The 23,895-nt window shown below is 47.2% G+C and overlaps 1 protein-coding gene across 1 annotated transcript in view; it reads right to left on the bottom strand.

The window, feature by feature from the left end:
- MYBPC3 (myosin binding protein C3) overlaps window positions 1–23,895 on the bottom strand; it is a 278,233-nt gene that overhangs the window by 149,382 nt on the left and 104,956 nt on the right. Inside the window, exons 12-16 of the mRNA XM_069623114.1 lie at window positions 22,471–22,637; window positions 18,852–18,984; window positions 17,141–17,143; window positions 5,312–5,436; window positions 4,115–4,220 (exon numbers count right to left, since the gene is read on the bottom strand). Coding sequence (XP_069479215.1) covers window positions 4,115–4,220; window positions 5,312–5,436; window positions 17,141–17,143; window positions 18,852–18,984; window positions 22,471–22,637 — 534 coding nt within the window. The remainder of the gene's footprint in view (window positions 1–4,114; window positions 4,221–5,311; window positions 5,437–17,140; window positions 17,144–18,851; window positions 18,985–22,470; window positions 22,638–23,895) is intronic.

Below are 23,895 nucleotides of genomic sequence, written 5' to 3'. Positions count from 1 at the left end.
GAAGGATAAGAAGATTCTAGAAGGCTAAAGGAGTGGAAGTGATTGATGCACAGCGGTAAGAGAAATTGGGGACAAGGATGAGCGCAGTCTCAGTGGAATGTTTAGACTGAATTCCCGAATGGAGGGAGTCAGCAAATGAGTGCACCTCAAGAGAGTTGACTGTGCTGTTGAAGACAACTCTCTCAAGGTTTTTGGAGTGGTAGGGAAGGAGAATGGCCGGTCTGCAGGATGAGGGATAGTTGTGATCAGCACTTGCTTTCTTCAGGGGAGATATGACGCTGGCTGTTATAATGATTCCAATGTTAGGCGCTTGGGATCGGATCTCCCCTAGAAGGACCCTAGAGAACGAAAGAGTTCTAGAACTGCACTCTCCCAAGTGACTTTCAGCAATATCCACTTAAGACTGTTTAAACAGCCTTTTCTCTTATTTTCAACACAATCTTATGTGGCTATTCCTTCATACATAGTCTAGGTTGGATGTTAACTTTGCTCTTTACTTGTATAGGAATTGTGGTGTGCACCCTGCTTTTCCCTGCCCTTACGGCTTAGGTTTTCAGCCTGGCTTGCACTTCCTTAAGGTGAGTAGGTGGTTAGAGTGCTTTGGGAGTTCAATTAGGGCAGGTTAATGCTCTTGCCACCACCCACTTGGCTCTTCCAGTCCATTCTTCACCTGGTCAAAGTAAGATGTGCATTTGGTTGGTCCCCCTTTGTAATAACCTAGGTAGATGGGCTAAAAAAGGTTAGGCAGAAAGCTGCCCAGAAGAATTGCAAGTGGGTATGATTCATTCAAAGCTTTCCGTCCATCACGTTTTGGTGTTTGCAATGAGTCTTCATAGTAGGGCGGGGTATGTCCAGATGTGGTTCCCTTGCAGGCTGCTCATAGAGAATCAAGCAGTATCTCACTGATGTGGCTCAAACAAGTCGAAACATGTTAGCTGTTATTTGCCTCCTCTTGCCCAGGAACGTGGTTCTAGTAGCTGGGACTTGGCTCCTTCTAATGGGACGAGGACATGGCTAGTTTGCTAGGGAATATTTTGCTGGGCATCCTATCTGAATGAGCTGGTGAAGAAATAAAAAAGTACAAGGAGCTTCATATGTATCCTTAAAATGTCATTGAATAAAACCAGCTTGTAAAGTTGTACACGCTCTAGAATAAGCACAAGATGTCAAGGCTTACCACAATTAAAATGGCAACTTTGGAATAACCCAATGAAAAAAAAAATCATCCATGGATTCCTGTGTGTTAAATAGCTACTGTCAGATTGCAGGACTGCCTTGGCCGACCAAAATCCTTGAAAAGGTGGTCACATCCCAGCTACAATCAGCATTCTACAAGTATATCGGGGGCAGCCTCCTTCAGATAGCGAGCGGATCAGGGGGATCCTTATCACGATAGGCCTTTCGGGGGCCTTTGGCACCATTGACTATGGGCTACTAATTGATCACCTTTGTATGGAGGCTGGAATCTCAGGAGTGTCTCTGAACTGGTTCTGATTCTTTCTGACTAAACTGGGAACCGCCGTCCCACAGGGGTCCATACTGTCCACTCTGCTATTTCATGTGTACCTTGACTATCTTCTTGTCTAGAGATCTGTCTCTTGCTCTTCATTCCTGCAATGATGTCATGCAGAGTGACCTGGGTGTCCATAGTCCACAGGAGGATCTTTCGAACATTTCCTAAGTTTGCTAAGGTGCTCTCGAGCTTTCAGCCGGAGGCCTGAACATGGACACAGGAAATACCAAAGGGCTCCTTATTGCCATTTGTTAATTCAAGCTGATAAAATCCCACTTTCTCGTAAATTGTTTGGTTGGCATAAAGGTTTTCAAGCTTGGGTGACACACGTGGGATCTATCTGGGAATCGGATATGAAGTCTGAAGGCACAGGTGGGTGTTGTTACACATGCTGCCCATTTTAAACTTCATCATTTGAAATGCATCATTTCTTACAACCCCCCACACTACCATGACGCGATTGTCGCAGCACTGGTTAAATCCTCCATGCATTTTGCAAAAACCCTTGATTGGCGTCTTCCCTCATAGCTCCTGAATTCACTCTGGGGCAGACAGAGTGCTGCCGTTTGGCTGGGCAATGTTACTGATTTGTGTCACTCTGCACTGAGTGCCTGTGCCCAGTCGAGTAATGTTCAAGATTTTCTGGCAGGTTTTTAATTGCAGATATAGGGCCTCAATTCTGGTTTGCCGTTAACCCACTGGTAATTCCGGTGGGTTACCGGCAAACCCGGCTTACTGTTACCAGCACCCGATATCATGGTATTACGGGGATATTACAGGTGCCGGCAACGGCGGTAAGTTCCCATTCCATGGAGTCTTGTAGGACGCCATGGAATGGGTTTGCCGCAAACACCAGCACTGGCTGTACCGGTGCCAGTGATTGCAACAATGATTTGCCGATAAGGGCCTAAACTACAAGCAGGTTGGGCCTGCCAGTGGATCAGAGCCCCTACCGGCAAACTCGGAGTGTGCCGGTCCGGTAAAAATGCCATAGCCGGTATTACCTGCATTTTTACCAGGCCAACACACTCGGAATGAGTCCCAATAGTCTTGCACTACCATATTTAGAGGATAAGATATCTTCTTGCAGGCCGGGTAGAGGCCTATGTTCTGCTGACCAGCATCTTTTCACCTTCCCCCACTCTAAATTTGATTGGCACTGGGACAAAGTGTTAACACTAGAGTCCACGATTATGGAACTCCCTCCCTTTGCAACTGATGTCTTGACCAATTTCCATGGGTCAGTGAACATGTTCTTGCTGGATCACTAGTGCACGCTCTCTGCATCTTTGCGATCTCTTCCTTTTTCTGCTTTTGTGGTATCTATGCTCAATGGTATTACCAGGATATTACAGGTACCGGCAACGGCTCTATTTCCATGGCCAAGATACAGCTTAGTCTAGGGTGGTGCATGGTCCAAGTACACAATAAGAATGATAATACAAACAACAATCACCGACGTAAGCGGCCGTTCAGGTTATTGGACCTTCAAGCTTGAGATAACAATCACTGTGGAAATAATCACCTGGGAGCGCGAGTGGTTGATTTTCGAGGGATGAACCAGAGAAATACAAGAAGTTGCAGGAATCTGTGTCCCCGTACATCACTCAACTTCAGCACAACCCTTAATAACAAGGGCAAGAGTGGTGCAGGCCCACCTGCCATCATGTGTTCTCCAACTGACGTGCATGTGTTGCAATCCCCTTCTGTAATGGTGTGGACGTGTTAAGAAAATGATGGGATGGAAGCTACCCAAAGGAGTTGCCAATGGTTATGAGTAATCCAATCTTTCCGTACACAATCACTCTTTGATGTTTATAGCCTCAAGGTACTGGCATTCTGACTCCTGCCTGGAGTTCTTTCAGGTAAACCCCTCACTGCTGACATCCTTAAAAACCCAGTAGACAAGTGAATGGATGACTGTGCTCAATGCCACCACTGCACAACCTGCTGAGTTAAGCGCTGACCTTCTGAGTGCCACTCATGCCGTCTACACTCTAACTGGAGAGGTTCACGCAATTCTACCAACACAGCTGCACACTCTGCACAGGCTGTATCAGGTCCATGCCTTTCTGCTTCCAAGGGGTGATTTAGGAGTACCCCTCTTCACTGCTACCCCAAAACCAATGAAGAGCCCACTCAGTTGCTCCCCCCGTACTGCCACCCTCAGCCTCTCTTCCAAAGGAAAGTTCAAGTACATTGCTTGCTGCCACGTCAACCTCTGCCACAATGATTTCGGTGTACCTAAATACTGCCATCCCTCCAATGTTGCACAGAGATCGTTTTGGTGCACACCTGCTAATGCCAGTGTAACCTCTGTTAAGAACAGGCCCAGGAGCAACCCCCGCTTCTGCAGCCAGCTAACGGGCATGGGGGACGGGGCATGCTTGAAGGGCAGAGCAGGGTGCAATGTTGAGGAGGTTGACAGGGCTAACGTTCATCACACTGAGTTCTGGAAGTGTACCTCGATCCTGACTTGCACCCCTGCTCCCCAGCTTTTACAGGACTGGATTACACACGCTGCACCTCTATTTTGTAGCATTCCCTGCTAATCCAGTAGTGCCTATCGATGCTTCCTTTTCAATTTATATAATCTCTTACCATTTTACTTGAGCTCCCTCTTCCGAAACCTCACACTCAAACTCGACTCGCTCTCCCACCATCACCATCTGGTCCTCCAGGGGGCGTGTGATGAGTATGGGGGGCTCTGCAGAGACAGAAGCAGACTCGTGTTCATTAGGATCCGACTGTAAGTGTACAATACATCCAGGTATGCATAGGATATCCAGCATGGGCATCTGCACTGGCAAACTAGGGGTTGATGGGGCTGTCAGAGGGAGCTCTCTCACACCAAGATACGGTGGCCTTTGAGAGAATGGATGCCTGAAGATGAGGAGGGGCCACCGGCTTGAGAGTGGAACAAGGGGCTTGCAGGAAAAGTCTGTATCTTGAAATATGATATGATATGATATTTTATTTGTATTGCGCTCATGCACACGTGTTTCACAGCGCGACTAGGCAAGGGAGGGAAACAGGGGAGAAACAACGCAACAAAACAACGATCTCACTAGGCCCAGTGACATTGAGAACATGCAAGTGCATGGGAAAGGGAAAAGGGAAAAAGTGCATGGAAGGGGGGAGTGGAAAGTAAGGAGCAGAGGAGAGCAGAGAAATAATAATTTTAAAAAAATAGAAAATGCAGGCAATAAACAGTGGTAGTGCAGCCAGCAAGTGGCAAGTGCTGTGTTTAAGGCAGCAGACTGGGTAAGTCTGATAAGTGCAGAAAAAGAAAGAACAAAAAAAGGGGGGCTGTATGGGTACAGATAGAATCCCCCATGCACGGGGTGGCCAGGGGTCAGTGCAGGAGGGTGGCAGGGTGAGTAGGTACCTGGGCCCAGGGGACAGAGGGTGGCGGTGCACAGTGCCAAGAGAGAGCAGATCAGCAGGGGAGAGGGGGAGCGAAGGCAGAAGCAAAGAGGAAGGTCTTGAGGTGCTTCCGGAACCAGAGATGGTTCTCCTCAAGAACACCCTTGAGAAAGAAGATCGAATAGGAAGCTTGGACAAAGAATGGGGCCTGGTAAGGAGTGAGACACTCTGAGGAGTGAGGTCTGCAGAGGGCTTTGGATTGGGATGTCTGGAGATGAGTTTGGTTCGCAGACCGTTGTGGGCCAGTTATAAGTGAGGTCATGGGATGAATTCAATCTGGAGAGGATTGAGATCTGGAGATCATTGAGGCCTGGAGAGGAGTGAGTGATATAAAGTGGTGAGTTTCAGAGAGGAGTGAGGCTTGGAGCTTGCCTTTCACAAAGAGTTCAGTGAAGCACTTCTCGTCCCCGATGACACATTCGTAGGCCGCATCATCCGCCAAGGAGCAGTGGTTTATGGTCAAGATCCGCTTGTTTCCAATGCTTTCAAAGATGTACCTGGAATGGGAAGAATTGCATAGAGTTAGTCAACGGTGTCGCCGCGGGGTCAAGACAATAGAACTGTAGGCATAAAGGGCACGGGATCAAGACATCAGGTCTTTGCACATAGCAGTCTCCAAGTCAGAGCATTAGGTCTATAGCCACAGATGTCACAGGATCAAAGCATAAGGCCTATTATAGCAGAGGTCAAGTTTCCAACAAAGCAGGTTATGCCCAATGACGGCACAGGGTCATCACAGCAGACCTATGGCTACATACATTCTAGGGTCAAGGCAGATCGTCTATGGCCACAGAGGTCACAGGGTCAATAAAATAGAAGCATTAAAACAGTGTAATAGGACAAAAGTAGCAGAATGGCCACAGAGGTCATGGGGTCAGAATAGGATGTCTGGAACAATAGTTTTTGTTTGTGACCTTTGTGGAATAGCCTATCTTTCGACAATATGATCTATCACTAGACCTGAACATCTACAAATGGTTATGGCATGTTTTAAAATGCATATAGGTGGGCATAGGATGGACACTGAGAGTGTGAAGCTTCCACGGTGCCCCAAATGGCTCAATTCCATAGATCAGACACGCCTGCCACTGCCAACCCTTCTCAGCTCCATTGTGCACTTGGACGACACTCCAAAAAGGCCCACTCAGAGTGAGACAGAAAGGACTCTGGCGTTACCCAAAACAACAGAAAGCAGAGGGTGCCTGGGTGCAGGGGCCTCCGTGAATGTGCCATTGGGCTCTGTGCAGCCCCATATGGGACTGATAATTAGGCAAAACATTTGTGAGGACTTCTTTTTCTCTAGCACAAAGTTCTCCATATATCATGTAAAAGCAAACCATTTGTTGCAGAAATACATCATGAACATTACATTTTTTGGGAAATGTTCCAGAACAAGACTTATTTCAAAAAGTAGTGCTCTATGGCATTTCTTGACATTATTTCTTAGTTAAATATTATAGGACTCCCGCCCATGTAGAAATAGAAAAAGGGCTAACTAATGTTCCCTTAATGTGTTTAATGAATGCAAATATGCATAATGTTGGCAATTCCATATTATCATCAGCTCAAACTAATACCGACAACATCAAAGGCTAGCAGCGGTTGCCTCTGTTTTTCAAGGAACTGAAAGCCATTCTACAAACTGTTGAATCGATTAGACGTATGATTTGGAGTTGGATTTGAAGATATTTAACCTGATGTGTAAGCAAAATAAGGGACTAGATTACATGGGTGCATATGAAAAAGTCAACACGGCTTTTCAAAAATTAAATGTTTTCGAAATCATAATCATATGTATAAAAGGTGGAAGGTGTCCTTTGAATGCATTAGTAGAGAGTGCAAGGAGCAGTGAGTAAGGGTTCAACAGGAAGCATGGATGGAAATGATCCGGTTTGCACAAGGCTTACCAGTGATTAAGAATTCAACTGGAAGCATGTTTGGAAATGGCCTGGACGTCGCAAGGCAGACCGGTGAGTAATGATTAAAAAAAAGCATGGCTGAAAATGATCTTGTTTGCAACAGGCCGGCCTGTAAGTAAAGATTCCACAGGAAGCCTGGATGAAATGATCTGGTCACCACAAGGCAAACCGTTGAGTAAGGATGCAACAGGAAGCATGGATGGAAATGATCGGGTCTACGCATGGAAGACCTGTGAAATCATCTGGTTTGCACTAGGCAGTACAGTGAGTAAGGCTTCAACAGGAACCATTGATGGAAATGATTTGACTTGCACAAGGAAGACCTGTGCGTAAGAATTCAAGAGGAAGCATGGATGGAAAAGATCTGGTTTGCACAAGGCAGACCGGAGAGTAAGTAGTCAGCCGCAAGCATGGATGGAAATGATCTGGCCTGTATGAGGCAGACCTCTGAGAAATTAATCTACGGGGGGAGGGGGGGAGGTTTACATATTCAGCTCTGTTGAAGGCAGATCTGTGATTACAAAGCAGTGAATGCATTCAGGTCTGCACAAGTCAGGCGTGTTAGCAGAGAGGGCCTCATAACGAGGTTGGGGGTAACCCGCTGGTGCGACCAGCGTGTTGCTGCCAACCCAGTAACATCAAATCCGGCACCTGACTTCCCAGTGCCCTAGGGACATTACAAGTCCCGGCGGTGCAGGAAGTCAGGCACCGGATTTTGTAACTCTCCATTCCCATAGGAATCTATGGGAGCGGGGAGACGAAAACACTGGCACCGTTGCTAAGTGCCAGTGCTTCCCTGACAAGTCTGCCTACTGATGCGCCCGGCAGGCACGACGGCCCCGGCAGGCAGACTCGTAGTGTGGCGGTCCAGAAACAGTAAGTTTACCGGCCCCCTTGTTTCTGGATCGCCACACTTGTAATGAGGCCCAGAATCTGCAGGAGGGGGCCATTAAAGACAATTTTGCTGAATGTACCTCTCATTTTTTTTTGTTGCCTGTTTTGAGTGAAAAGGTTTTGGGGAACTTGTATTCCAAATTGAGTATTGCTAATGGCCTTCATTTTTTACCGTAATTACACAAATCTATTAGGGTTATACTGCACGTTTCTCAATTTGTATGCACAAATGTTCATGACAATTAGTTATTAGTGTTAGAAAGATAAACTAGTTTGGCTCTTAAGTGCCTTCACGCTTAACAGTACTGTGTTTGTGATGCCTGCACCCTCAGCACTTGTGGTGGAGCCATGTTTTTAAGCGTGGCTACCAGTGAGCAGTCGAAGAGCGATTATCCTCTGCATAGGGTGGTGCAGGAGTTCAGGTTACAGTGTGTTAAGCCTCTAGTCAGTCCATTGTCTCACCCATCCAGTTTGGATTCTTACGCAGAGTCACAGTGGTGTTCCAAACACGTGCCTGGGCCCTCACAGCTGCGCCTGTGGGGTGTGTTCAGGCTCCCACAGCTGCACCTGGTAGTCGTTATCAGTTCCTCTTATTTTTTAATGGAGTTTCCTGGTTTTTGACAACTGAGAGTTTTGAACCAACATATGTTAATTGCTGCGGTTACCTATGATAGAGCGCAGAGAAGCTGAGGGTTTATCAATGGATTATCAGTGACTAGTCTGGGATAGAGGCCCACATGTCGCTGGGTGGAGATTATTCCAGAAAGCAAGATGGGTTTCCATAGGTAAACAGGTGCCCAGTGCAGAGGCCAGGTTGGATACAGAGGCATGGGTACTTACTTGCTGAAGGCATTTCCATTGAGTCACATTCCACAGTGAGGCACAGAAGAGAAGCCACAGGATGGGAGGAAGAAGGTAGACAATGAAAGGAGGAAAAAGAAAAGCAATAATTGATTAATGGGACTATAGCACATGTTGAATACCATCACCCAAGCCAGCCCTTCGACTTGGCATCTTACAACCTGCAACTCACAACAGGAAACACCTCTTACAATCATCATCTCACAGCTGCATTTCCACTCACAAATGACATCTCAAATGACATCTCACAACTGGCAACCGTACTTACAACTGTCAACTGACAAACAGCACAGCAACTCACAACCATCAGCTAAACTCAGATTGGTAACATACAACCATCAACTCACAATTGGAAACACAGCTCACAGCCACCAGCTCACAACAGCAACTCGAATCCAAAATGGCAACTCAAATCGCAGCTCACAACTAGAAAATCAACTCACAAATCACAACTAAACTCACAACTGGCAACTCGAAGCCAGCAACCCAACTCAAATTTCTCAACTAATAACCGACAACAGAAAGCTGGCCAAAAATAACCAGCACTCACAATTACCAAGTAACAGCCATCAACGTACAACTGCAACTCAGCTCGCAACCAAAAACTGAACTCACAGCCAAAAACGCATAACTGTAAACTTAAATCACAACTGACAACATACAGCCAGCAATTCAACTTAAAACTGCCAACCCACCACACAAACAGTCATCTAAGGTGGGCAGACTTGTTCTTTGAGGGGCACGGCTCCAACACTTGATCCACGCCACATGCAAGCCAGCTTGCAATCGGTAGTTCCCTTTTCAAGTTGTTTGGCAAAGCTCTTGGTTAGCAGTCTGGTTCCTGCCATGACCAGCTCACAGAGTTAAGACGGGTCCGGCTTCACTTAAACTTTACATTGACTTGTCCAGAAATGTCTCCTATCCTGATCACTGTCCACATGTGTCTTCTGTCTTTATCGATAACCCTAAAGCACCCTGCATTAGGTTTCTCAGGGGGTCATGATTACATTTGAGGACATGTTCTTTTACAGTAAATAGTTATTCATTTTAATGTTTGAAACCTTTCGCGTTACTGTCTTCATGTAGTGGACGGTCAGGTGCTTGCTTTACATTTTTACTGGCTTCATTTGTGCTGCTTTTTTAGATGTGCCCCCCAGGTGGTTTCCAGAAAAGAGGGCCTTACCCTTAAAAGACTATTGAAAGAAGAATGGTGCTTTTGGGATGCTACGCCCCTCATGCTGAGGAGTGCAATCTGATGGGCCTGCATCAAGTTTAGGAACAGACTGAAGATGCTACTTCACACTCTAGGCAGGCCAGGGTCCTCCTACAGTGGTTTATCCCGGGTAGAATGGATGTACTCCAGGGCCACTGGGGCCCAGATTTCCTGAGGGCATCCCCGGCTAGACTAAAGGGCAAAGGCTCACAACTTGGTCTGACTCTGAAAATGCAGTCAGGCTACTGCCTTTGACTTGGGATGCCTCAGGGTGTAACTGTCCTGCGTAATTGGCAGCCTCTGCTAAAATAAACCCCCTGAGTTGTTCCTGACTAAAGAAGATACTTGTATTGTATGCCCATACTTAAATTGTCTTTCAGCAGAAACCCATTCGTCAGTAGCAGCACCATGGAACGAAGTGCACCCGCTTAGCAGAAGTTGCCAAGTTGTGAGGCAATGGTACCAAGTGGCCTTTCTGTTTTCATTGGGCTGCACCAGGAGGACCTGCATACAAGGGCACCTGGCCCATTAATGTGCCCACTTCAACACTGGTAAGCGCGCACTCTTATGCAGCTTCTTGCAGCAAGGCCACACACCTGCCATAAACCTATGTGACTGCCTAGGTTCCAAGCATGTTTAATGACATCATGGACTTTGCCGGCCTGTGACATAGACTAGTCTTGAAACACTCTCTGTGCCAAAGGTAAGTTGTGCAATCAGATTAGTCGTATGCTGTTCTATAACCTTCATCTTACTCTGTGCTGATGCTTTAGGAGTGGGTGAGTTCCTGGGATGTACCTGGGCTCTGTATACCAGATCCCTGAGAGGCAGAAGGACTGACCTAATGCATTCAAGCCTAGAGGTGCAGCAGTGTAACTGTGCCACAAAACAATAGGTGGAACAGAATGTCCATGTTAGGCTAACATAATACAACAATTCTACCTTCTTTAAATGACATTGATATGGCGCATAGTCTGGGAGAGGAAATGGTCAAAATTCTAAAACATGGCACTTTGGCAAGAACATAGCTCCAACACAAACCGGCCGACCGAGAGGCCAGGCTGAGCTTCCTCTATCTGTGTTGTCCAGCCAGCCAGCTACATCTGTCTAGGCCTCAGCGTAGAATGTCTGCAGCCAAGCCTATTTCCAGTCTGACCTGTTTCCATATTTGAGCCGTGCAAACTGGCCACAGACAGCTAAAGAGGGGCAGTGGAGGTAAAGATGACCTCCATAGAAGAGGACTAATGATTGGCTTCTGGAGCAGAGGTAGGCATTTGCAGCTCCACTCTTGGAAGATCAAGCTCAGTGGCAACGCCAAAGAGCAAGTTTGCAGCACCCTCTACAGTACCTTCCTCCATCTCTTGGAGTAATAAGACCCATCCCATTATTCTACATTTGATTTACACCAAGCCGGCTCTGAATCATACTTTTCATTTATACCAGAATTAAGTTTTTCCTCTATTACTAAAGTTGAACTTAGATCGTGAATTCTATGAAAGTGAATTCTTGCCCAGTGATGTATGTCCCATACAGATAGCGAAAGGCTGTAGTGAGTGAGGAACCTCTACCTTTCTTTACTGCTTTTGTTAATGACTCATTCTTTCAGGGTTTAGTCTATGAATTGCTTAAAACATTTTGAGTCACTCAACTCTTGAAGATATCTTCCCTGGACACTGATGATTTGATCAACTAACATTCTATATCGAAGTCCCCATGTCTGTCAAAGGTTTGGAGAAGGTGGTTACTCTTCAATTTCTAGAGTTTGCCAAAGCCTGGTGGTGGACATACAGTCAGGCTTTCACCCTCATTGAGGGAGAGAAATGGCTTTGCAAGGTGTTCGTGAATATCCCCTTTATAGTAAAGAAATTAGCATTTGGCATCGCCTTTCATAATGTTGGATGGCTCTGCTGCCTTCCAAGCCAGATCATATTGAAAAGATTATCATCTGGGGCCAGGGTGTCCAACACTGGAATGTCTTGGTTTCCTACTTTTCTGACCAGCAGATCTGTTTTGATCACTGATAATGATTTGGTGAACCCTAAGTCAGGTTTAACACGCAAAATACCTCAGGGTTATTCTTTGTTCCCCCTTCTTTTGAAAATATATGTTCAGCCTTTATGTGATCTTCTGCGTGGCATGGAGGTTTACTTCCATTGATATGCAGATGGAACTCAACTTTACTTTAAATTCAGGATTACATTGATAATACAAGATAAAATACCTTAATACTGGATATCAAGTCCTGGATGAACATCAATTGACTTAGTTTAAATACTACCAAAACAGAAATAACAGTTATTGGCTCTGCTTGAAGTTGAAGAAATATTTCCATAATCAAGCACACTTTTTGTTAGATAACAATTATCTATGTACTTGCACTAAAACCTTGAGCGCCAGGGTTGATCAGTCATTGGACATGTCTGGTTATATCACTTCAGCTACCAGCTTGTCATTGTAGTATGAGGAGCTTTTAAAACAAATCCGTCCCTTTCTGTCCGGCCATCATTTAGGAGGTACTTCCAGAGCCATTATATGCTACAACATTGAGTGCTGCAATGCACTAATGGTAGGCTGCTCTGAACAGGATATGTGCTGATCTGAACAGGAAATGTGCTACTCTGAACAGGAAATGTGCTGCTCTGAACAGGAAATGTGCTGCTCTGAACCGGATATGTGCTGATCTGAACAGGATGTGTGCTGCTCTGAACCGGATATGTGCTGATCTGAACAGGATGTGTGCTACTCTGAACAGGAAATGTGCTACTCTGAACAGGAAATGTGCTGCTCTGAACAGGAAATGTGCTGCTCTGAACCGGATATGTCCTGATCTGAACAGGATGTGTGCTGCTCTGAACAGGATGTGTGCTGCTCTGAACAGGAAATGTGCTGCTCTGAACCGGATATGTCCTGATCTGAACAGGATGTGTGCTGCTCTGAACAGGATGTGTGCTGCTTCCACTTTTTACAAGATCAGGTGGTGCACATTGTTATTAACACTCCTTTGCATGACCATATTTCCACTATTTTGCAGAATTTGCATTGGTGCATTGATTATCGGTCGAGGCACATATTGAGTTTAAGATCACCATATTAACCTATAAGTGCCCCCATCACAAAGTTCCCACATACATTTTATGTGCCTAGTAGAAGCCTGAAAGCCAAAGATGAGCTGCTTCTAATGATCCCTAAATTTAAATTAAAGTCGGCAGGAGGAAGAACATTCGCAGATCGAAGTGCAATTAGCTGCGACCACCTTCCTATTCAATTGCGATCCCTCACTACTCGTACTATTTTCAAGAAACATCTTAAAACCTATCAGTGCAAAGAAATTCCGCTGTTAGATGCTGGGTTGCAACTTACAAAATTCACACTCAATAAGTGCTTTAAGGTCTTTGGGTTTATTGCATAAAATAACACATAACAAAGTGTTCTGAATAGCACCCCAATATTACCAGGGAATCGTAACCCAATTTGCAAAGAGGGCTGGTTATTTTGCCTGGAGGGCAGACCTTGTATGTGTACTCTGCTCACGGGTAGGTAGCCAAATGTAAAGGTAGGGAGCCCTTGGAAATAGCAAAGTGTATGCTCCCCGACGAGCCGCTGAAGTCTGGAAATTTGCTAAAACGTCTAAACAATAACAGGGAGGGACCTAGGAGTTTGTGAGAGTTTGTAAAAAGCAGAGTCATTTCCTGCAAAGGTGAGACGGTTGCAGTGTCTAGAAATATGAATGAGTGGTTAAAAGGGAAAGATGTGTCAACCTTTCAGGGGTCATTCAATTGAATAGCTCGGGAACAAATCCTCCATAAAGGCTGTCATGGCTGCAGCAAAACTGACCTAGCGAAAGGGCCCGCACTGAAAATAGCGAGACAGGATGGGTACGTTTTCCAGGAAGAAACCTCTGTGAATTCTGGGAGATAAGAGCAAGATTAAAGCAATACCAATGGTGGGAGTTCGCTTTTTGGGTGTAGTACAGAATGTGGGCCAGAGAAACCTAATGGCATGCTCTCTCTCTTGGAATTCAAACAGTCCCAGAGGTCTACGGCAGGAATTGGAAAAACATGGGGCCACGTCAGGAGATTCCAGTTGACCCAGCAGGAAGCATGTTCATGTATGTTCCACACAGGGGTATGCAGTGATAGAATCGCAGCAGAAATGTTGCCTGTGCAATAAAACGCGGCAAAAATGCTGTGGTTTGACCCAGTAAAGGTGTACCCCATTATATCATTTAAGAGGAGTGGAGGTTGCAGGGGTGTCCCCCGCTTCCTTTACATGGATTGCGACGGCAAACCCACAGCCTTTTTGCAGCAATATTTTGCGTCCACGGCCATTTTTCCCACGATTTTAACACATGGAACCCACACAGGGATAGTATGGGGTTTTAGGTAGCTTTGCCATGAGTAAGTGTGCCCTACTTAACACTGTTAGGTTGTCAGATGTTCATGCACGTTTACACAACATTGAGTACCTGCAGGGTGTCCACGGGAATGCAGTTATCCTCTCTGTCCTGTGTCCTAGTGGTAGCAATAGCCCCGTTGTGGAAGAGGATGCCAGGCAAATTTAGTGTATCAAACTAGAATATTCCACGATTCAGGGACATGGCAGTGGCTTCTTCTGATGTAGCATTGAGGTGCTTTCTAGAGAATGACTGTGCTCATTTTGAAGAGATAAAGGTGGTGAGTATAGCATTGAGCCCCCCCCCTAAGTGGAGTTCTTGGGTGCCATAAGGCTGAGGAGTTCAGGAGTGAGACATGCAGCTAAGGGGTCTCATCAAGAGACCACAAGGCTGTGTAGCTTAGATGAGGGTGAGGAGCCTGCGGTGCGTAGGAAAGGGGCACTGGACTCATGCCTAGGTGCCCTACCCTAGTTAGAGCCAGATGGAGGTTCCTAATACAAAAGCTTAAAGCAAGTGAAAGGAGTCCCACCCTAAAAGCCTGGCAGCAGCCCACTAAGGCACAAGGAGGTGTTGACGCCCCATTTTTGCAGTCAACAGACAAAGCGGGCATGTTATGCCACGAGGCTCAGGAAATATGGAAGGAAGCCCACATGAAAATGATGGTCCCACCTGACAATGGGTGGATGTTACTCACCTTGCTACTGCCTTTCAGGTCATTTGTGGATTGGACAGGCAGAGACGCATTTCGTTATTCCCTGGCACAACCCCCTTGTATGCCAGTGGAGTGGAGACATGTGAACCTGGGAGGTTCTGGAAAAACCTGCGCTGAATCAGTGCAGAGTTCTTCAAATTCCGCTGGAACCTTGAAAAGTGAGCTGCTCCCTGCCTGCTGAGTAGGGATACGTAATTGCTCCTCAGGGGCTACCATCTGCAAAGGTGGCACTCAGAGGTGTAAAACTGCTGTTCTCCTCATGAGAGGCTGGCTCTCTCACCACCGCTAGTGGGTTGGTAGGCGTGACCAGTTGTGTTGAAGTGGGGCTTGTAAGGGATGTGTCACGGCAAGTGCTTGATAGGTTCAGGAAGGAACCCCTTGCTTGGGCCTTGGACCACTAAATGTTCAGGAGGGTAAGAAAATGCACTGCCCTACCATCGAAGTTGCGAGATATTAGTTCTCTGCCCTGGTGTTCCAACCTGAAGATCTGATGAAACAATGGAGAGTGCCATGAATCCAGGTCCCCAGTCTCGAAGCACTTGGGTCTTGGATTTGAATGCGTTTGGTAGGCAAGTAGACGATTTCTCACCTACCCAAGACTATTTTTCAAACCTGTGCCCTGTGCCAATGAGCACACACAGCAACAAAGAGGAGTTATTGGGGTGAACAGCGTCATTGCCGCTGTGCTAACAGAGACAGATCTGGCTGCCGCACCCACACATTTCCTTTGATCAGGATATGGGCTATTTATTCAAGACTTAAGGGGGTCATTAGGAGTTCCCTGGTCCGGAACAAATACTGGTAACAATGCCAGTGATTCCGGCACCAGCAATTTTTCTAGATCAGGGAAACACAAGTCTGCCGGTGGGGTCACAGATCTACTGACAGACCTGACCTGACGGTAGGTCTGGCCCCTACTGGCGAATAAATGCCACAATCACTTTTGCCGGTACTACAAGTGACGGTATTTCGGCAATTCCAACTTATGGAACCCAATGGGACTCCATGGAATGCGAGCTTACCGGTGTCTCCGCCGCCTGTAATATATCCTAGTTATACTGGGATATCAGGAAGTGGGGCGGACAGGGGCAGTTTCCTGCTACCGGCGGGATACCGGTAAACTTGTGATGAGCCCCTTAATGAATGATAATTATTGTATCTTGATCATCAATATCACCCGCGATGGGTGTCAGCCTTGGTTCTGCCGCGCTGCAGGTTGCGAGCTAGAGAAGCACAAGGATACTTAGTTTGGCAATTAAAGTATAAACATGGCCAGCAACTGGAAGATCCTCTCCAATAGCCAAGGCCATGGAACATGTCGTAACATAGATCAGCCTTCCCACTTACTGAAGTCTGCACAAAATGCCACAGGCTTTTAATGCCATATATGGTTTGGGTCGAGGGTTGCAGAGCAGGTTTCTGTTAATGACCTGGTTGAAGGATCACCAGGGAATGTTTTTGCAGTGTCTCGTCTTGTGTTTGTATTCAGATCCCCAAACATCCCCAACTTCTCCCTTTTCTCTTGCGTGCTCTTGCTCGATCTGAATGACGCAGGACCTAGTAAGATTGTTGTTTTGTCCTCTCTATGTTTCCCTTCCTTGTCTTGTTGCGCCTAGAAACACTTGTGTACAGGCGCATTATAAATGCCACATCATATCATATCACATCATATCCGGACTGGATGTGCCTGGCCCGATCGGGCTGAAGATCGCGTTCTTGCTCATCTTCATTGCTTACATGATTTGTGTGCAAACATCAGCGGATGCACGGCGAATGGCGTGTATTACTGCAAGTAAGGGAGGCTGCGCACGTTGGAAATCAGTGCTTTTGAGCGTGCATCCTATAGAAACCGTATACCATGTTTTTAACGAGGTCACTTTCATCGTTTGCACATTAATCGTTCATTTTTCCAGCGGTCGTTTTGGTCGAGTTTTCTTTTTTTTATTGGGAGTAGGGGATTGGGGTGGTGGGTGGCAGGGTGAGGTGGTGCTGGGTTGGGTGTGGTGCAGGTGAGGGGATGGTGGGGGGGGACCTCCATTAAAATGTTTGTTTTTAAAACAAATTGGACAAAAACGACCATGGGGAAATATGATCTATTAATGTGCAAACAAGGAAAGTGACCTCGTAAAAAAGTACATCCATGTATCATGTGTCAATTGGCACACCTTCCCAGTTTATCCACTAGTCCCCCATCCCTAGGCTACTGAACTTGCTCACGCGGACTCTGTATTTAACTGGATCTAAGGGGGTCTCGCCCACCTGTTTTCTGTCAGCTCCTGTCCAGGTCCACCGGTGAGAACACTCCCAGAGGTCCTTTTGTTATGGCTGCTCCATGGTGGAGCCAAACTCTCTGGGGGTTGCCTATTGAATGGGATCCAATGCATTTGCCCATCACTGATGGCAGCCTCTGATCTATAGATTCCAGCCTCCGCTGCTTCCAGCGTTGTCAGGGGCGGCCGCTCCTGCTTTGATTGGTCTTCCAAAACCTTTCCGTCGCTAGTGAATTACTGATCACGGTTAGTGGTGGCGCTGCCAGCATCGCTCTTAGATCCTTGAATATCTTAGCATGCATGCCTTTACTCTAATTGCATTGCCCACCAGTCGCCTGCCTTAATTGGGTTATTGAACATGGTAGTGAGTGGCACTGCCACCACCGCTATGAACTCCTTGAATTTCCTGGGATCTATACCGCATGGCACCAGGGTCTTATTCAGCGGAGCATGTATCTGCACTGGGCATTTCCACTCTTCTATTTGCCCTCCTGAGGTTGCCAATCAGCAGTTTCTGGTGCAAATACTGCTCACATCATTCCTTCGGTGCTACAACCCCATGGCCACACTCTCCTTCTTTTAAATCCTCTGAAAAGGGTTTTGTCTACCCACTTAATGCATCTGGCATCGTTCTCCTCTGCCTGTGCCATTGCTCTCCTGAATAGCAACCTTGCTTCTTTCAACTTTTCTGAACATCCCTCGCTGCCCCCAGGCTGCAATCCTTTGTTGCGTCTCTACCTGTGCCCCATCCAAACTGTGAATCTGCACGTCACCAGGTAAGTTATTTCTTGAGGAAATCAAGAAAGGTCCCACACATACCTGGCAGATTTGACTGGGTTCACAGTGCAACAAATCCCTGTAGATGTTCTGGTAGACCACTCCATTTTATTTTGGCCTCTATTGGTGACGTCACTGCCCCACAAATCACAAAAGGTTATCGCTTTTGCTCAATCAATCATACCAATAGATCAGACCAGGTTATTCCTTTTCCTGGCACCATTACTCCCTTGTTTCACACTGCCCTTAACCTGGTAGAATGCACCAGGCATTCTCTTGGCTAGCAGCTCATATCAGGTCACCTCCTTGCCACACAAATAAAACCATGAAACACTGTTTCCCTAGTCGATCACCACGGTTACAAACCAGCAGATCTCAGCAGGTTAACCCCCTGCAAAGTAGATGGTACCAAATGACCTGTTGCCATATGAATTGTACCAGGTTACCCCCTCCTCTTTGCCATAAGGACAGAATCAAATGTCAAACTCTGTCTAATACCCACCAATGTCTAGACAGCCACGCGCCAACATATCTCATCCAAAAGATAAAAGACCAGCCCCCACAAGACCACAGCGCTTTGCCTACAAACATCGCCTGGAGATTCCCAGATATAACCGCAAAAGATCATGGGGAGCTAGTTTCCCAGTCCGGGCTGCCACCCTTTGGAACAATCCACTCTGACCCCCCCCCCCCCCACACCTGCAGGTAGAACCATCCTAGCAGGTTTTCAGAAAGAGTCCGAAAATCCACCTTTTTTAACTAATTCAACACTGTACCATTTCCTTTGTCCTCTTTGTGAAACTAGCGCCTAGATGCCCCTGGGCTATGTGCGCTGCAATAAACGTATAAAAAAATCAACAGTACGCGGCTTACCTGCCGCTCACTTGGATATCCTGCCCATTCTTCTTCCACTTCACCTCGGCATCCGGGTTGGCCACTTCTACCACCAGCTTAATTTTCTGCCCCTTGTCCACTTGATAAGCAGGGTCAAGCTTCTTCAAAAATGCTGTGGGGGAGAAATGATTGAGTTTCTAACGATTTTGATTGTATTTTGTTTAAGGGGGCATTCTGTTTATTCGTGCCACTTGTCGAATGTTCTGGACGCATTGTGTGTCAACCCGCATCTCCCACTGACAAAAACGTAACTGGATATAAGGAAGCACACACCTTCCCCAAGGATGGACAGTGGCACGTAGCTGTATATATGGAAGCACACACCTTCCACCAGGATGGGCAGTGGCACGCAGCAGGACAAATGGAAGCATACATGGATGCACACACCTTCTACCAGGATGGACAGTGACACGTAGCTGGATATAAGGAAGCACACACCTTCCACCAGGATGCACACTGGCACATAGCTGGATATATGGAAGGCCACACCTTCCCCAAGGATGGACAGTGGCACACACCTTCCACCAGGATGCACAGTGGCACGTACCTGGATATATGGAAGCACACACCTTCCCCCAGGATGGACAGTGGCACGTAGCTGTATATATGGAAGCACACACCTTCCACCAGGATGGGCAGTGGCACGCAGCAGGACAAATGGAAGCATACATGGATGCACACACCTTCTACCAGGATGGACAGTGACACGTAGCTGGATATAAGGAAGCACACACCTTCCACCAGGATGGACAGTGGCACGTAGCTGGATACATGGAAGCACACGCCTCCCACCATGATGGACATTGGCACGTAGCTGGATATAAGGAAGCGCACACCTTCCACCAGGATGGACAGTGGCACGTAGCTAGATACATGGAAGCACACACCTCCCACCAGGATGGACAGTGGCACGTAGCAGGACACATGGAAGCATACATGGATGCGCACACCTTCTACCAGGATGGACAGTGGCACGTAGCTGGATATATAGAAACACACACCTTCCACCAGGATGCACAGTGGCATGTAGCTGGATATATGGAAGCACACACCTTCCACCAGGATGGACAGTGGCACGTAGCTGGATATATGGAAGCACACACCTTCCACCAGGATGGACAGTGGCACGTAGCTAGATGTAAGGAAGCAAACACCTTCCACCAGGATGGACAGTGGCACGTAGCTGGATATATGGAAGCACACACCTTCCACCAGGATGCACAGTGGCACGTAGCTGAATATATGGAAGCACACACCTTCCCCAAGGATGGACAGTGGCACGTAGCAGGATATATGGAAGCACACACCTTCTACCAGGATGCACAGTGGCACGTACCTGGATATATGGAAGCACACACTTTCCCCAAGGATGGACAGTGGCACGTAGCTGTATATATGGAAGCACACACCTTCCACCAAGATGGGCAGTGGCACGCAGCAGGACAAATGGAAGCATACATGGATGCACACACCTTCTACCAAGATGGACAGTGACACTTAGCTGGATATAAGGAAGCACACACCGTCCACCAGGATGGACAGTGGCACGTAGCTGGATACATGGAAGCACACACCTCCCACCATGAAGGACATTGGCACGTAGCTAGATACATGGATGCACACACCTTCCACCAGGATGGACAGTGACATGTAGCTGGATATAAGGAAGCACACACCTTCCACCAGGAAGGACAGTGGCACGTAGCTGGATATAAGGAAGCACACACCTTCTACCAGGATGGACAGAGGCACGTAGCTGGATATAAGGAAGCGCACACCTTCCACCAGGATGGACAGTGGCACGTAGCTAGATACATGGAAGCACACACCTCCCACCAGGATGGACAGTGGCACGTAGCAGGACACATGGAAGCATACATGGATGCACACACCTTCTACCAGGATGGACAGTGGCACGTAGCTGGATATATAGAAACACACACCTTCCACCAGGATGCACAGTGGCATGTAGCTGGATATATGGAAGCCCACACCTTCCACCAGGATGGACAGTGGCACGTAGCTGGATATATGGAAGCACACACCTTCCACCAGGATGGACAGTGGCACGTAGCTGGATAAATGGAAGCACACACCTCCCACCATGATGGACATTGGCACGTAGCTAGATACATGGAAGCATACATGGATGCACACACCTTCCACCAGGATGGACAGAGGCACGTAGCTGGATATAAGGAAGCGCACACCTTCCACCAGGATGGACAGTGGCATGTAGCTGGATATAAGGAAGCACACACCTTCCACCAGGATGGACAGTGGCACATAGCTGGATATATAGAAACACACACCTTCCACCAGGATGGACAGTGGCACATAGCTGGATACATGGAAGCCCACACCTCCCACCAGGATGGACAGTGGCACGTAGCTGGATACATGGATGCACACACCTTCCACACCGATGGACAGTGAATTGAAATAGACCCTGAGAAAGGGTAGTGAGGAACAATCCCTTTATGCTGATGCCTTCCTTATATTCCTCTGGGAGGAGTCTTAGGCTGGTATCCTACAATTTCAGAAGGGTTACATGTTTCGAAGAATGTAGTCCTGACTGGCCTCTTGTGTATATGCTGCCACCTTTGTCTTAAGACGTCAGCAGCTTGGGACTTAGATGACACCCTAAGGTGATTCCAATCCTTTCTCAGAATATGACAACAAAGAGTAAAATCGCAATTCATCTCCAAGTTGGTCTCTGTTCCCTTAGACATACCCTCCTCCTTGGCTGCACTTCATATGCTCCAAGCAGAGACAATACTAATTTGACGTAAAGAGATGATCAACATATCAGATAAGAACCCATCTTCTCCTCCCCACTCATTGCAAGCATTAGGCTCAGAGCGTGGGCTTCCTTTGTGATATCAATTGCAGTCATCATTCTCCAGTGACTTCAAGTCTGCATATCAAGTTCCCCTTTCCTCAGTCTTCATGTGACCTTTAATGCGAAAAGGAGATGGATCTTCAGTAGTTGAGGCTATGGTCAATTCAAGGCCAACTTGCAACATCTTGCTCTACCAACGACTACCACAGATGCAAAACCCTAAATTCAGCCTGAATCCTTTCAACTTCCAACTCCTAGAATTACCTAACCTCATCCTTGCAAAATCCCTTTGGATCCCAGGGAAGGGGCAAAATAGCTCTATGAACAGTTGCCTTTTTTCCATTCATGTATTTTTGGGAGGGAAACAATGCGTCAGATTCAGAATAGACTGATGCCAATGCCAGGGACATCTTCAGTCATCCGAACCAAGCCTGCCAGATATGACTAGATGCCAAATGTGTGCCTCTGTTCTAGACCCTCAACTACATTAATGGACAGCAGTCATCCTTCTGCGCTCCCTTGGCTTGCTCCATGTCCTGTTTCTTGCTGTCCTTGCTGCTATTGTCCTTCATCAAGCATTCTGACAAGTAGCTTGGCGCTGTCAGTTTAGCAGTGCTAGTCTCCTTATGATTCTCATTACATGCAATGACGCTGATACGGATGAGCTATTAACGGATGTGAAAAAGAGGGCCAATGAAATGAGGAGTGTGTTAGAAGGACACCACTGAGACATGTCAGCGGCAGCTGTGGTCCCACCTGTGCTCTTCTTCTCCTCCTTCTTCATCTTCTTCAGACGTTTGAGCAGACCCCTCAGGTCAGTGATGCCGTACTGGAAAGCAATCTTCTCGTACTCAGAGGGCGGCGCACCCTTCAGGATTTCCCAGACATCAACCTCGGGTGCGGCTTCTGCCTTCATCTCGCCTCTGAGGTCAAAGAAGAGAAACATGCAGTCACATGCGGGTTAGAGCGCTGGGCATCGAAGCCCCCTTCGTGTAAAGGGTATAGTGATAGGATAGAACAGGAGTGGCATGAGGGTATATCCGAAAATTGGGACTACACATGTCATGAATTTCTGGGAAATCACTTCAAAAGAACTCTCCATAAGCCATGCAAAATTCAACCTACCCATACAACCGTGGCGAGCCAAGAACGGGATAACCTTGCAAAGAGACCTATCCATGCCATGCAGCAGGTAACCTATCCAAATAACCCTAAGGATGCCATGCTTCAGCCAACATTCCAAATTAATTTACACATGCCAATGCACTGGACAACCTTTCAGAGAACCCTATGAATGCCACGTGAGAGGCGGCCTTCCAAAGAGCCCTATGCCATGTTGCCACATGGAAACTTTCCATAGAAGCCTACACATCTGTACAACCTTCCAAGGAAGCCTGTGCACAAAATGACTAGCCTTATGAAACACGGGCGAGGTTGGTAAAATGGCATGGGGACAGCTGCAAGCTGGTTGTGCTGGTGTACAAAGTCACTGCTGCAAGTGATGCCAAGAGATACTGCTAAGACTTATTACAGGAGGCACTATTGGTATCAGTGCGAGGTGGCACTGCTAAGACTCATAAGAGGAACCAATGCAGAGATCAATATGAGGGGACACTGCAGACACTGGCAGTGAGGCAGCACTGCTGAGTCTGGTGTGTGGGGGCACTGCTGAGAGTAGTTTGCGGAGGCACTTTTGGCATCAGTGTGTGGTGGCATTACTAAGACTAATGTTAGGAGCCAATGCAGAGATGAATATGAGGGGGACAATGCAGACACTGGCAGTGAGGCAGTACTGCTGAGTCTGGTGTGTGGAGGCACTTCTGAGTCCGGTGTGTGGAGGCACTGCTGAGTCTGGTGTGTGGAGGCACTGCTGAGTCTGGTGTGTGGAGGCACTGCTGAGATTAGTTTGCGGAGGCACTGTTGGCATCAGTGTGCGGTGGCATTGCTAAGACTAATGTTAGGAGCCAATGCAGAGATGAATATGAGGGGGACACTGCAGAGACTGGTGCGAGGCAGCACTGCTGAGTCCGGTGTGTGGAGGCACTGCTGAGTCCGGTGTTTGGAGGCACTGCTGAGACTTGCGTGAGGGGGCACTGATGGCATGGATGTGAAATCAGCGCGAATATGCCCTAATGAGGAAAGGCTGAGACTACGCTGTGGAGTTGTTGCCGGGATCAGTGT

This window comes from Ambystoma mexicanum, chromosome 11 (assembly GCF_040938575.1).
Source record: "Ambystoma mexicanum isolate Mex_15411 chromosome 11, UKY_AmexF1_1, whole genome shotgun sequence".
NCBI classification, from domain to species: Eukaryota; Metazoa; Chordata; class Amphibia; order Caudata; family Ambystomatidae; genus Ambystoma; species Ambystoma mexicanum.
This window is presented reverse-complemented; position numbering and strand designations above follow the sequence as displayed.